We start from the raw sequence: 12,743 nt of genomic DNA on the forward strand, positions 1-12,743 counted from the left end.
GGGGCTGAAAACTAACCCTCTGCTGCTTTCCTCTGGAAGGGGTACGACACAGCCCGGGGGCTCTGGTTTTAGATCTCGAAATACAAATGCCCTTTTCCTCACGTAACATCGTCTGGATGACGTGACTGTCACAAAAAGTGACCCGAGATTGGCAGACGTCAGTAGAGCAGGTGATCGCTGCGGCGCTGTGTGGGTGAAGGAGGCCTGCGGGCGGCGGTCGGGCTCAGGCCGGGGGTGCAGCGGTCAGGCCTGTGGTGTCACTGCCACCGCCCTCGTTGTGTAAAATGACGGCGCTCCGCTTCCTCCCTGGGCTCAGTTCCCTATAATGGATCCAAATCCAATGAGGACTTTCAGTTTTTAATGTCTCGGTTGCCCATTCAGGGGCTATTATAACTTGGTGCATTTTTTTTTTTTAATTTAAAAAAAAATTTTTTTGGGAGATTTTATTTGTTTGAGAGAGCGAGCAAGAGTGCACATGAGCGGCGGGGGAGGAGCAGAGGGAGAAGCAGGCTTCCTGACACGCGGGGCTCATTCCAGAACCCTGAGATCATGACCTGAGCCAAAGGCAGACGCTTCACCGACCGAGCCACCCTGGCAGCCACTGCGTTCCGTAAGCCGCTGCGGTAGTAGAGTGCTCGTCAGATTATCCCAGGACGAGTAACTTGCTAAAGGATGAAGGTGGGAGAGTTCTGGGCTCATGGCCTTATTCACACACATCACCGTTTTACCTGGAACAAGACCTGGCCTCCATCCTAAGCAGTGTTTAACTAGCAGTGGTAATTTCTTTTAATGTAATTTATTACTAATTTATTATGTGATTCTAAAACTAGCAGTGCTCATTGCAGAAAATTTTGAAAATAAGAGTAAGACAATAAACCCTTATAATTATATTGCCCATAGATAATATCGTAATTAACATGTTGGTGTATGTTCTTTCAGCGCTCATTCTGTTTATTTCAGTATACAAAATGCTAGTCTTTCTAAGATACGCATTTTTTTCATGTTTCCATCCTGAAATTGGGACATATTTTATAACTGATGGCCTTGTAAAGTGGTGTAACTGGGGGTACCCGGGCGGCTCAGTCGGACAGGCATCCAGCCCTTGATTTTGGCTCAGGTCTCAATCTCAGTGTTGTGAGATCGAGCCCCGTGTGAGCCCCATTTCGTCTGTGCTGGGGTGGAGGCTGCTTGGGATTGTCTCTTCCTCTCCCTCCGCCCTTCCTCTCTCTCTCAAAATAAAGTGGTTTAATTGGCAGAATATTTTCTTAGAGGAACATGAAATGAGGTTTCTCCCAGTCAGGGACATCTTATTTTAATGAAGTGTGGTGTCTATTTGTAACCGTGCTTTACAGACATTTCTGTGTCCTGGTTCACTCAGCATTTAACCATTTTACCATGTTATGAAAAATTCCGCACTTTGTAGAGGCCGCCTGCGTACTTCCTTGTATAGATGCAGCCCAGCATATATTGAATTTTCTCGCAGTGGTTGGATAGTTAATCTCCCCCATTATTTCTCTGTCTCTGATTCTGCAGTGAAAAATCTTTGTACATAAATCTTCAGTCACCACCGCATCTTCCCTTTTTTAACCAAGGTTCCTTGGAAGTGAGATGACCAGACCAAGATCTAAGAATGTTCTAATTGATCTTAGTGTAGGATGCTGCATGGCTTTCCCTCTCGGGTATCTGCCAGTTCCCAAGGGAACAGCTTCTCGGGAGCCGGGGTGCTCGGGCCTGCAGCCGGCTGTCGGCTCCCCAGAAAGGACAGGCCCACACCTTCGGGCCGGGCCGCTTCTCCTCGCCTGTTCACACCTGACTTTCCCTTTCAGCAAAAAGTGGACGACTGTGAGCGCTGCCGGGAATTTTTCAACAAAGAAGGTCGCATAAAGGGCATGAGCTCCGCTAAGGAAGTTTTAGATGAGGACACGGATGAAGAGAAGGAGACGCTGAAGAACCAGCTGAGAGAGATGGAGCTGGAGCTGGCGCAGACCAAGCTGCAGCTGGTGGAGGCCGAGTGTAAGATACAGGTAAGCGCCGGCCCGCGCCGTAGGCTGCAGACCCCAGAAACGGCGTCCGCGGTGTGGGGTTTTTTTCCCTTTTAAACTTTGGCCATAATCCTTCTAGGAAGAAGCCCATTACTTGTTATTTACCAGGGGGTGTTTGGTTAGTATTTGGCCTGTCATGAACTGGACTTTCTCATAATGAGCATTGTCCCATCAAGCTTGGAATCTTTTCGGTGGAGCAGGGACCTGCTTGGAAATCCCCACGGCGCCACCAGCAGCTGTGACGTGGGTTTGTTCTCGGCCTCCTTAACTTCAGGCTCCTCATCTGCAAATGGAGATGACAAGGGCCCCATCTGGTGGTTTGCTTTGAAGTCTAAGCACAGAAAGGGCTCGGCACAGTGTCTGAGGACTTCCTCAGTGCCACCTCTTAGTCCCAGCTCCCGTCACTTAACTCGCTCTGTGACTTTGGACGTGTTACTGATGGATCTGAGCCTCCATTCCTGATGAAGAAATCGGGGCTGCCTTTGGTCATCTTTATCCTGTGTGGCCAATTCCATGAGCGGCCTCATGGAGCGCAGCGTGGGCCCTAAGCACCGTTTGTGAAAGGGACCGAGTTCAGGACTGAGCTTAGGGCCTGGTCTCCCACATCGCACACATTCACCGGGCATCTGCTCTCTGCCAGGCCCTGTTCTAGGTGCTGGGGTTGCAAAGCTAAGACATGGCTTGTGTGACTGTCCAGGACAATCAGGAAAAGCACCACCAAGGCAGCAGTATGTGAGCTGTGGTCAAAGAATGAACAAGGGTTGCAGCTGCAGAAGAGAGAGAACAGTGAGCATTCCCGGTGGAGGGAGCGGCGTGCGGAGCAGCAGAGGGAGGAGAGGGCCCGCCCAGAGAGGAGTGTCAGGAAGCTAGGGGTGGAGGTGGGTACTGAGCTGGCGAGAGTCTCTGGGTCCGAATCATGAAACACCTCAAATGTCTGGCCTGGGAGTCTAGACTTTAAAGGTCTTTGCTGGAAGAGAATGACACGGTCCCAGCCGGAGCTCTAGCCCGTTCTGCCTGGTGTGTGATAGGTGGACAGGGGAGGGAGGCGCTCAGTCAGGAGGTGGTTTTAATAAATAGACTAGGCAAGAAATAGAGAGGTGTTTACTAGGAATGATCCCAGAACTCTAGGGATTCCAGATCCTTCTATGCCAGTTGGAGACTGGGGGAATTTCGAGACCTCTCAGAGTAAATGGGCTGAAGTCTTGTGTTGGCTCAGCTCTGGGGAGGCAGCATCGTCGACACCGGGGCCGGCACGCTCATGTACGTCGTTCCTCTTGCAGGACCTGGAGCACCATTTAGGCCTTGCCCTAAACGAGGTCCAGGCCGCCAAGAAGACCTGGTTTAACCGAACACTGAGCTCCATAAAGACGGCAACGGGCGTTCAAGGGAAAGAGACTTGCTGAGCGAAGCGGCTGCCTCCGGACACCTTCAGAAAACACGACACCTTTTGTTGCCTTCTTTGGCCAGATGTGTGATTCTGTGACATGTCCCAGGACCAGAATGTACCTAAGTCAGATCCATAGAAGCATGTTGGTAGGTCATTGGACCAGAGCTCATGAGGCGGGCAGCCTCTGGGGTAAGGCTCTCCTAACTGCTGATGCTGACAGGCCTGCTGGCTGAGTGGCGCTCTGCACGCGCGCTGGGAAAGCGTCCTCGGTGTGAGCGCCCAGGCCTCTTCCTGGTGTGGGTCACCACCTCCCAGCCCAAGGCTGAGTTGACATTGTCAGAGTTTGGGGATCCTTCAGGCTTTTGGTTTTTTTCTAAACCTTTAATCTTTTTTTTTTTAATATACATATTATATGTATTGCGGGGTTGGGGGGAGGAGCGGGCAGGGATCAGTAACTCAAATAATTCTTACCTACTTCAGTGCCAGCGTAGGGTCCTCCAGGCAGGCGTGGAGAAGCACTTTGTTTTAAATCGGAGGGTTTCCTGGTTAGAGTCGCAGCCGCCTAGTTCTGTTAAACTACACGATGCACGGGTTTTGGGTTTGGCGTTATTCACGTTTCTGATCAATTCTATGCAACTCTCTTAGTTCCTGTTGTTCTTTAGTGTTAGCTGCCGAAACTTCACGGGGCTGGGCTGCGTGACTTGACCGACGTGAGACAGGATTAATCATAACGGGGACAAATCTTATTTTGCTTCATGTGTCATGTGTGTGTGTATATATATATATATAAATATCTTCTCCCAGTGCGCCCAACTGACAGTGTTTAAATCCCAGACCACGACTGATCTGCACAAGCTAATTATTTGGCTACCTGGGCACTTGCTCTCACTCCGGGTTTGTCGGGTTCCCTCTCCTCCTGGCCCTCACAAGAGCTGGGAAACGTTCCCTCACTAAAAAGTTCCTAGTGTTTTTGCACAAGGCATACAAGCAAGAAGGACACTGCACTCTGTGTGTGTGTGTGTGTGTGTGTGTGTGTGTGTGTGTGTGTGAAAACGCAGGTGTGGGATGTGCGTGCCGAGGCCCCGTCCTGCTGGCCCGTGTCCCTCCCCAGAGCGTGGCTGCGTGCAGACCTCGTTCAGATGGATTGCAAGTTCTCACTTCAAACCTATGGAATGGAGGTTTTAGCACCTTTAAAAAAAAAAAAAGAAAAGATCGCCTAGTCTTTTAATTTATAAAGCGGTATGCTGACATCTGGCGTCGAGGGTCTCCTCGTCTCCGCACGCAGGGCGCAGGTAGCTGTTCTAAGAGGCACTGGTCTGTGTATAAAGATACTTGGCTTGTTTTGTATCTTTTCCCAGTGGCTGTCCTAGTGCTTGCTGAGGTCATCTGGAAGGTGACAAGTGGCAACCCCCCCCAACCACACCCTCCACTGCTTTGTGTCTTTCTTGTTCAGTTACCGAAACAGCTGTAAGCCCATCTCAAACTAGGTGCGTGGAAATTGTGCTAGGGTAGTTCCAGTGTGTCAACTTTATGAATTGAAATATAAACCAGTAAAACTGTATTACTATTCCTTTTGTTGGTTTTATTTTAACAGCATATTCATTAAATATTTTGGTACAAAGAGCCTCACTTTGTAGAAGCCGGTTTCATCATTACATGCTCCTGCCCCATTTCCCCTGCTCGCACACGCGGCCCAGGAACCGGACGGGTGTGCGCCGGCACCAGGCATTCCCACTGGCGCGCGCCGAGCAGCTCCGGCGGGGGGGGCCGGCTTTGCAGGGGAGCGGCTAGACCAGCTGCCCCTCTGGGAGGCTGACGCCTGCGCCCTGACAGCGAACACGGATTCTGCGAAATCAAGTGCCATGCTTACGGGGAGAGGTGCTGTGTGTGAATTCGTAGGGTTAGGGAAGTCCTACAGGAGGTGAGGGTGTGGTGAGACCTGGAAAGATGAAAGCATCTCACAAGGCAGAGACGAGGTGGAATTCCAGGCCTAAAATGTGAACGGGAGTAGCAGCGGGGGTCCACTTGCGCTCTGCTGAAACTTGCAGGAAGAGAGGCGGCATGGACGACACATCTCGCAGAAGCTCCTTTCTACTCACTGGTGTGTGTGTGTGGGGGGGGTGTTTCCTCCTGTGCCCTGCCCCGTAAGGACACACAGGCCGCCAGCTGGCCCTCTTTACCACCTCACCCCTTCTCTGCAGCAGGAAGAAGAGCAATGTCCCCAACCCTGCGGTTCTCCCCCCGTGCGACCTGCCCTCCGGGACCCCTTCTACACCTGGCCTCAGATGGAAACGGGCTGAGATGCAGGCCACAAAGAAGGGAAGGCGGTGAGTGAAGCCCCCGCCCAGTCTGCTGTCCACTGCACCGAAGCCGGGTGAGTGCCCTGAGGGGCCTGGGCCATGGCAGGTGCTCGACAGCGGCCCCAGAGCGCCTCTGGGATCCCTTTGCCATTCACAGGCTGGAGAACCTATTTCTGGGATCCACGTTCCTGGCCAGCTGGGGCAGGAATCCAGAAAGGCCAGCTTGCCCTACGCTTTTCTAATCCCAAGGGTCTTAGTGTTGGGGAGTGCAGGGACGCAGCAGCAATCCTCATGTCACAGCTGGGAGAGGAGAGAAAGGAGTCCATGTGCCTATCGGCCTCAGGTGACTCCGATGGGCCCTGCTTCAGGAAGGTCCCCTAATGGTGTTGAGACCCAGACTGAGAACACTGAGTGCTGGAACAGGTGTACAGGGCCTTGTGGGGACAGCGCAGGATGTGTAATGGCAGGGACTGTTTTCTGCATTGCTGACCAAGGGGTTTGCTGGAGAGCCAATGAGACATTTAGCTGGAACAGTCAGGTAGCACTGTGGTCTGATGGGGGACGCTGGGGGAAGACTGGATAATGAGGTTGAGGCCACGAAGGTCAAGGAAACCACTGGAGAGTCTTAACCCAACTTGGTTTAAAAAAAAATTGAAGTGTCTTGTCAGTCCTTTAGGAAGAAAAGTTGGAGGAGAGATTTAGATTCTAAAGAGGGGTGATAAAATAGGCCAGACTGGAGATGGTTCCTGGAGAGTCACCGAAACTTGGTGGGGGTGGGTGAGACCCAGGAAGAGTCCCAGAAACGCCGCGGAGGAGGCCAGAGCCCACAGATGCTCGGACTTGTGCAGGCAGTTCTACCCTAGTGTTTTGGAACCTCAGTGGTACTGATCAACTTTGGTGTGGGGCGCCGTCGTGCACTTCCGGCCGGTTAGCAGCTCTTCCCCCCCCCCCACCATTGTCACAGCTGCGTGGAAGCCCCCGCTTGTGAAGGCCTGGTGTGCCAGGCGAGGGTAAGCCAGGAGAGCGGCTAAGAGCGTACAGAATGTACGGAGCGAGCAAGGGCTTAGCTGCAGGCCTAGGAAGTGCCGTTTGAGGAGGAAGAGGCCACAGAGCATGACTGTGGCCACTGGGAGGAAAAAGGAGCTCATCATCTGGTCCTGGACGGGACCAGAAAAGGCTCATTGGATTTGGTATCGGGGAGGTTGCTGGTGCCCAGGGTGGGAACAGACTCGGAGGTGGGTGGGTGCAGCCGAGGGCCAGCCTGCGGCCAGTTGAGGGTGAGAGGAGGAAGCAGAGACGGGCAAGTGGAGATTTGTAGGAAGCCTGGCTGAGAAGGGCGGGAGGGAAAGGTGGGTAGTTGGCCGGAAACTATGGGAGAAAGAGCAAAGAACATGGGGCTTTGTGCTGGAAAACTCATCTGGTTCCGACCACCTCTACACTTCCTCCTGGACTGTACTCTGTCGGGGCTGCTGGAAAAATCCGTGAAGACACACAATGGGCTGGGCGGACTGTGTAGCAGGCCCCAGTGAACCCAAGAGCCTCTGATCTCCAGGGCCTTGGTTGGCAGTAAGTCCCGGGGGAGAGGCGGCATCTTCCTCAGTCTCCCAGGAGAGGAGCCACCCCGTGTGCTCTGCACGGGGAGCGGCAGCCGGCCGGTGGCGGCGTGCTGGCGAATCCAGCTTGGTGGCGTGCGGGGGGAAAAGGTGGGCCCTGAGTGACAAAGTGAAGCAGGGTGCTCAGTGCTTGTCCACCCAGTGGCCGCACTTACCTGGAGGGCAGCCGCAGGCCCTGGCCTGGCTCTGCCTTCTCTGTCCTCCACGCTGCCATCTTTGCTGGTCAAGACTGCGTTACTGGGGCAGCTCCCTGGCAGGACCCTCACAAGGGGGAAGAGCTGGGCAGACAGTAGCTGCCATTTAGAAGTTCTGTATTTTTATCTGTGAGCTCTAGTGTCCTAATCTGCCATGTGCGGGTCCTGCGGGCCCTGGGGAACAGGTGTGAGCAGTAGGAGTGAGATGTGTGCAAAGCGCCCAGTAAATTCTAAGGTTTAGAATTCGGCCCTCGCTTGGCACCCACAGCTCACCACTTGCAGGGTCAGAGTGCCAGGCTGGAAGTTTCAGGTTCAGGAAACTTTCTGCACCGTTAGCAGAGAAGCAGCAGAGAGTTGTAAGGGCCAGGAGGACGGTCTGCGCTTGACCGTCTCATCAGAGCGGCCGCTGCACTGAGCCAGAGCGGGTCCACGGCGGCTTTAAGACAGAAGCTTTTATTTGTATTCATCCAAGTGGAGAGAATGCAACATGTCAGGGCATTACAGACGGGCCGCAGCAGCCAGACGAGAGGGTGAGTCTACGGCAGAGTCCGACAGTCAGTGCGAGGAGCCACAGTGTGGGCGCTGGGGTGGCAGAGAGTCCCTTTGGATGAAGGCCAGGCATCTCTGGGCGAGGCACTGGTGACAGTCCACACACGCAGGCTGCTGCTTCAACCACGCCGCAGGTTTAAAGTTCAGAGTCCTACATGTCATCATTGCCCCAGAGGGGAAGGACAATCCGTGGCGGCCGCGTTTGCCAATGTTTTTCAACATAATATACAACATAAAGTTATTGCCAAGAACTTTGCACTGCAAATTATGCTATTTACACTTGCATATTCAGAAGAAACAGTAAATAGATAGGTATTTTAAGTTGATATCTAAAAACTACCTTGGCCATCACCAGACCAGAGTGACAGTAAGCTACAGCCAGGAGTCCAGTGTCCTGTGTGTAACCGTGCAGTGGGAAAAGAGAAGTTTTCTACCCGCAGCTACACTCGGCCTTCTCCATGCCTCCTGCGTTCCCCACCCCAGGCTGAGGCTGAGCAGGGCCACCCTACTCCTGCATGAGGGAAGCCCCTTCTCGAACAGGCCTGGGCCTCAGTCTGGAACTGGCCGCCCCCTCCCCAGACCAGGCTACCCTTCCTGCTCTGCTTGGAGTGGTAACGAGTCGAACAGGCCCCTCCGCGAGTGCTACGCGGCGCGCAGACCCGCGTGTGTGGGGCTGTGGACCAAACAGGCTGAGCCGGGCCCGCCGGCCTCACCGCTCCGAAGTGCCCTCACCCTGATTAGGACAGAGCCCGTCCTCCCTGTCCTGTCCCGTCCTCTCGAAGGTGTGGCTGGGGCCCCACCGGCCACTCAGGCCAGCAGACCGCGCCCGGCGGGAAAGGCCTGAGCTCAGAAACGCTTCGGGCTCTGTAAGCAAGGCGAGCCCCGCCGGGGCTGAAGCAGAGGAGACCTGCCCGACGACGGTGGCTCGAGCCTCACTAGAAACTCACCCGAAGCCGGGGGGTGGGGGGCAAAGGCGGAGGACGCCCACTCAAGTCCGCATTCACTTTGCTTCCGTAAGCCCCCGGGAAGGAAGTGCATCTGAGGGTGGGAGACCGCACACAGCCAGCCAGCGCCACCTGCGATTCCTGGGAGGTGCCAGAAAGGCGGCCCCGGACTCGGGGGCCCTGAGGTTGCCTGTCATTAGTCTCCCCAGCTGGGTTTCTAGACACAGGCTGTCTAGAGAGCTTCGTCTCCGAGAACGGGAGCAAGAAATGACCGGCCCCACCGCTGAGAAACCACTGCAGCCAGTGAGCTCTGAGTGCTCCCTCGACGAAGGAGGGGTGCAGTGTGAACCCCGCCTGACTGCCCAGGGCTGGTCTGAGCGTGAGACCCTGTCCTGGTCAGGGAAAGGGACGCATCTAATGGTGGCACTTCTGACACGACAGGGCAGAGAAGAGGTATTTGGGGAATCGGCTTGCCCGGCGGAATTCCAGTTACAGCTCGTGTGGGTGTCCTCAGGACCCCAGGGCTCAGTGCCACAGACGATGTACTCCGCGAGGCCAACCCAGTGACACGTATCACAGAAGGAGCCCGCCTGGAGCAACGTGTCTCGCCCCTGACACACCAAACTCCGGAGCCGGAGGTGGGGAGCAGTGCTCAGCCCAGAGAAGACGGAGGAAAAGGCTGGACGCTGAAGAAGTCACATGTGGAGAACGGACCTCTTTAAGGGTCTTCTGAGTGATCTAAAACTCCTATCTGTCCCTACCCCAAATTCCCATGAGCAACAACAAAAATCTGACTTTACAGAACAGCGGAAATATTTAGGTTAGAGTCCAAAAAAGGAAGAAGAGCCTTCTATCTGTGTCCCTAAGCAGGAAAATGGCATCAAGCCTGCACTTGTGGGGCTAGGAGAGGGCAGGCGCCTGGGCCAGGCTCCAGCTCCAGAGGGGACTGTGGTGCCTGACTGACACGAGCCTCCCTCTGAGGCCTGAGCTGCCTGAGGAAAGGCCAACACCTGGCATCACAGCCAGGCCCACTTTTGTCCTTTCCCTTCCATGAGCCCAGAAGTGCTTCTGGAGAAAGCATTTTCTGCTCCTCAGAAAAGTTACCCACCTACTATCAGAACACGATCGCCCCCGCCCCCAAGCCCCCAAAAGAGACAAAACCAGGCTCCAAAGTCTAAAAGGCAACCTCCGCGGAAGGGAGCCTGACAAGCCCCAGGCCGGCCTCCCAACAGGCCTTGGAGGCACAGCTTTGACCATAACCTTCCCCTGGTTCCCAGCACTGACAAGACAAAGCTTCACTCCAGACAGCATGCGGTGTTCTAGGTTTCCAGCGGTTTCCTAGCACCACCTGCCTAGGGTAGCACCCAACCCCTCACCTCCAGTCTGGGGCTCCAGAGGACCAGGGTGCGGGCAGACCACGTGCAAAGCACCTGCAGCTGCGGGGCCTCCGGTGGGTGCCTTCCCTTCTGGGAGATGCGGGGGAGCCTCGCCTACTGCCACGGGCCTGCCGGGGGCTCGGGGAGGGCATGTGTGCAGGCACTCAGATCGGGCCCTGCCACGGCAGCTCCTGTCGCTGCGCAGGAAGCACATAGCCCCCTCCTCCCCGAAGGAGAATGAGGGTGGCTTCCGGCCCCCGGACTTAGCACCTCTCCGATGCTCCACTACAGCAGCTCCCTTCCCCTGCCCAGAAACTTCGGGGGGAGGAGGGGGAGATCTGGAAAGCAGAAAGCACTATATACATTTATAGTTGTTTTCATTGCCCCAACTACATCGAGCACCTTGGGGCAGGCACCATGAGTGACTCACCTCACTGTCCCCCATACCCAGTGGAAGGCCTGGCCTCAGGCAGGCTGTGATACACCCAGCAGGGCTGGCTTTAGCCTGTGACACACACACCTCTTGCCTCAAGAGTGCGTAGGCTTCTTGAGGGTCCCGACCGTCCTGGGGCTGGCTGCATGCGGACGGAAGTGAGTCCTGCCTGGAAGCCCTCCTGCCCTGAACTCAATTCTGGAGAGAGAGGGAGCTCACTTTGACCCTCACACCAAGGCCCCAGGCCAAACTCTAACTCTGGCTTAAGACCGAATGCTCAATTTGTCTTGCCCTGGTCAATGGTCTTTAGGACAGCAAGAGCGAAAAAGCCTGGATGTGGGGGATTTTATCAAGCCCTGCCCAAAGTGGGGGGACTCCCTGCCCCCTAAAGCCAATGGCCAGAAAGACCAACTCTCTTGTCCTCTCATTCCGACTTACCAACTCTAACCAAGTTCTTGCCCAAAAAGCCCAGACGAAATACAGATACCATTTGTAACCACAGATCTGGTCTTCCGCGACGAGAGTGCTGGATCTAAAACGCATCTGTGATGAGTTTACCATCTTGCACACAACCTCTCCCCGGCTCCGGAGCGCCCGGAGAATGAGGTCCCATGCTCTTTGGCCCGGCACTCAGGGCCCTTCCCAGGCTGGGCCCCATGTGCCCGCCTGACGGCGCGGTTCCTGGTGTTCCACACACACACCCTCTCCTCTCCAGAGCAGCTTCCTTCCTACGGCTCTCCTGATTCACCCTTAGCCCTTCTCTCCTCGGGGCCCCGGTCACCTTGGACTTCCCTGAGCGCCATTCTGCTCTGTATTTAGCTCTCACCTGTCAACGCACCCCCCGTCCCCGCCACCCCCGCCGACACACTCAAAACCTGTGATCCTTACGGGCCAGGACTGCACCTTCCTCCTCAGCGCTCACACAGGACAGACGCTCTCAGGAAGCCCTGGTGGGAACGTGGATGGGCCAGGCAGCGGAAGGACGGACGTTTCCAATCATGTTATTCAATAAGCCAGGGGGTGAGCGTCTCTACAGTCTAAGACAGGTTGGCAAAACATGGCCCACTACCTGTTGAGCGTTGGTTTAAGTACAGTTGGCGGGGTCACAGCCGCGCTGCGTTCAGCACCGTCTCTGGCTGCGCCCCCACAGCCTGGCTCGTGAGTCTTGAGTCGTCCGTGGAGCCCGAAAGACTGTCTGTCCCTTTCCAGAGTCCGCCAACGTCAGCACTAAGGCAGTGCTCCCACAGCCTTCCTCATTAGGATGCACACAGGTGACACTAAGGTGGCCTGCTGGGACAGAAAGCAAGGCCGCTTGTAGTTAAGAGACACTGGGCCCTGGGGTTCTGGCCACCCCAAAGGCTGCAGGGATCCGTGTCTCAGAGCACCTGTAACTTTTCATTGCTCTGCCCTGAAGGTTCAAAACTGTAGCTGCCTCTTTAACCTTAATCCCCAGCAGAGCTACAGAAGTAACAGGTGCAGAGAGCCACCCTGACGCCGCGGTCCTGCGTGCCACTGTCCAGGATGAGCCCCAGGTGGCAGGCCTGAGCAGACACCAAAGTCATACGTGCTGTTCTTCCCCTCGTTAAAGTCCTCTGTAAAGCCAGTCAGCAACTTCCCACCAGCTACAGACCATGTTCCAGAGATGCTAAATCCAGACTCAGCGTCCAAGAATCCAAGCTCCAGACCTTGCCCAGGTAAAGAAACCAAAACATTGCTTTAAAAACACACACAAAACAGAAGGCCTCTGCACGAATGAACACCCAGTACTTGTGACTCCCTTTGACTGGCGAACCCAGCAGGGCAGACGTGTGGGAACGCTTGGGGAAAGGATAAGATGCTGACTGGCCGGGCTGCAACCCTGTCTGTCTACTGCCAGAGAGCACAGGAGGCCTCACACCTCACGCC

The 12,743-nt window shown here is 55.0% G+C and overlaps 1 protein-coding gene across 2 annotated transcripts in view; it reads left to right on the top strand.

Moving 5' to 3' along the window:
* The window catches only part of LOC111145651 (RAB GTPase activating protein 1), a 153,944-nt gene extending 150,108 nt beyond the window's left edge, over nucleotides 1–3,836 (top strand). For both annotated transcript variants that reach the window (XM_022500721.1, XM_022500720.1), the window contains exons 25-26: nucleotides 1,827–2,024; nucleotides 3,323–3,836. In XM_022500721.1, the coding sequence (XP_022356429.1) occupies nucleotides 1,827–2,024; nucleotides 3,323–3,445 (321 nt within the window). In that variant the 3' untranslated portion in view covers nucleotides 3,446–3,836. The remainder of the gene's footprint in view (nucleotides 1–1,826; nucleotides 2,025–3,322) is intronic.
* The last annotated feature ends 8,907 nt before the right edge of the window (nucleotides 3,837–12,743 follow it).

This window comes from Enhydra lutris, unplaced genomic scaffold (assembly GCF_002288905.1).
Source record: "Enhydra lutris kenyoni isolate GAN:26980312 unplaced genomic scaffold, ASM228890v2 scaffoldscaffold13, whole genome shotgun sequence".
NCBI classification, from domain to species: domain Eukaryota; kingdom Metazoa; phylum Chordata; class Mammalia; order Carnivora; family Mustelidae; genus Enhydra; species Enhydra lutris.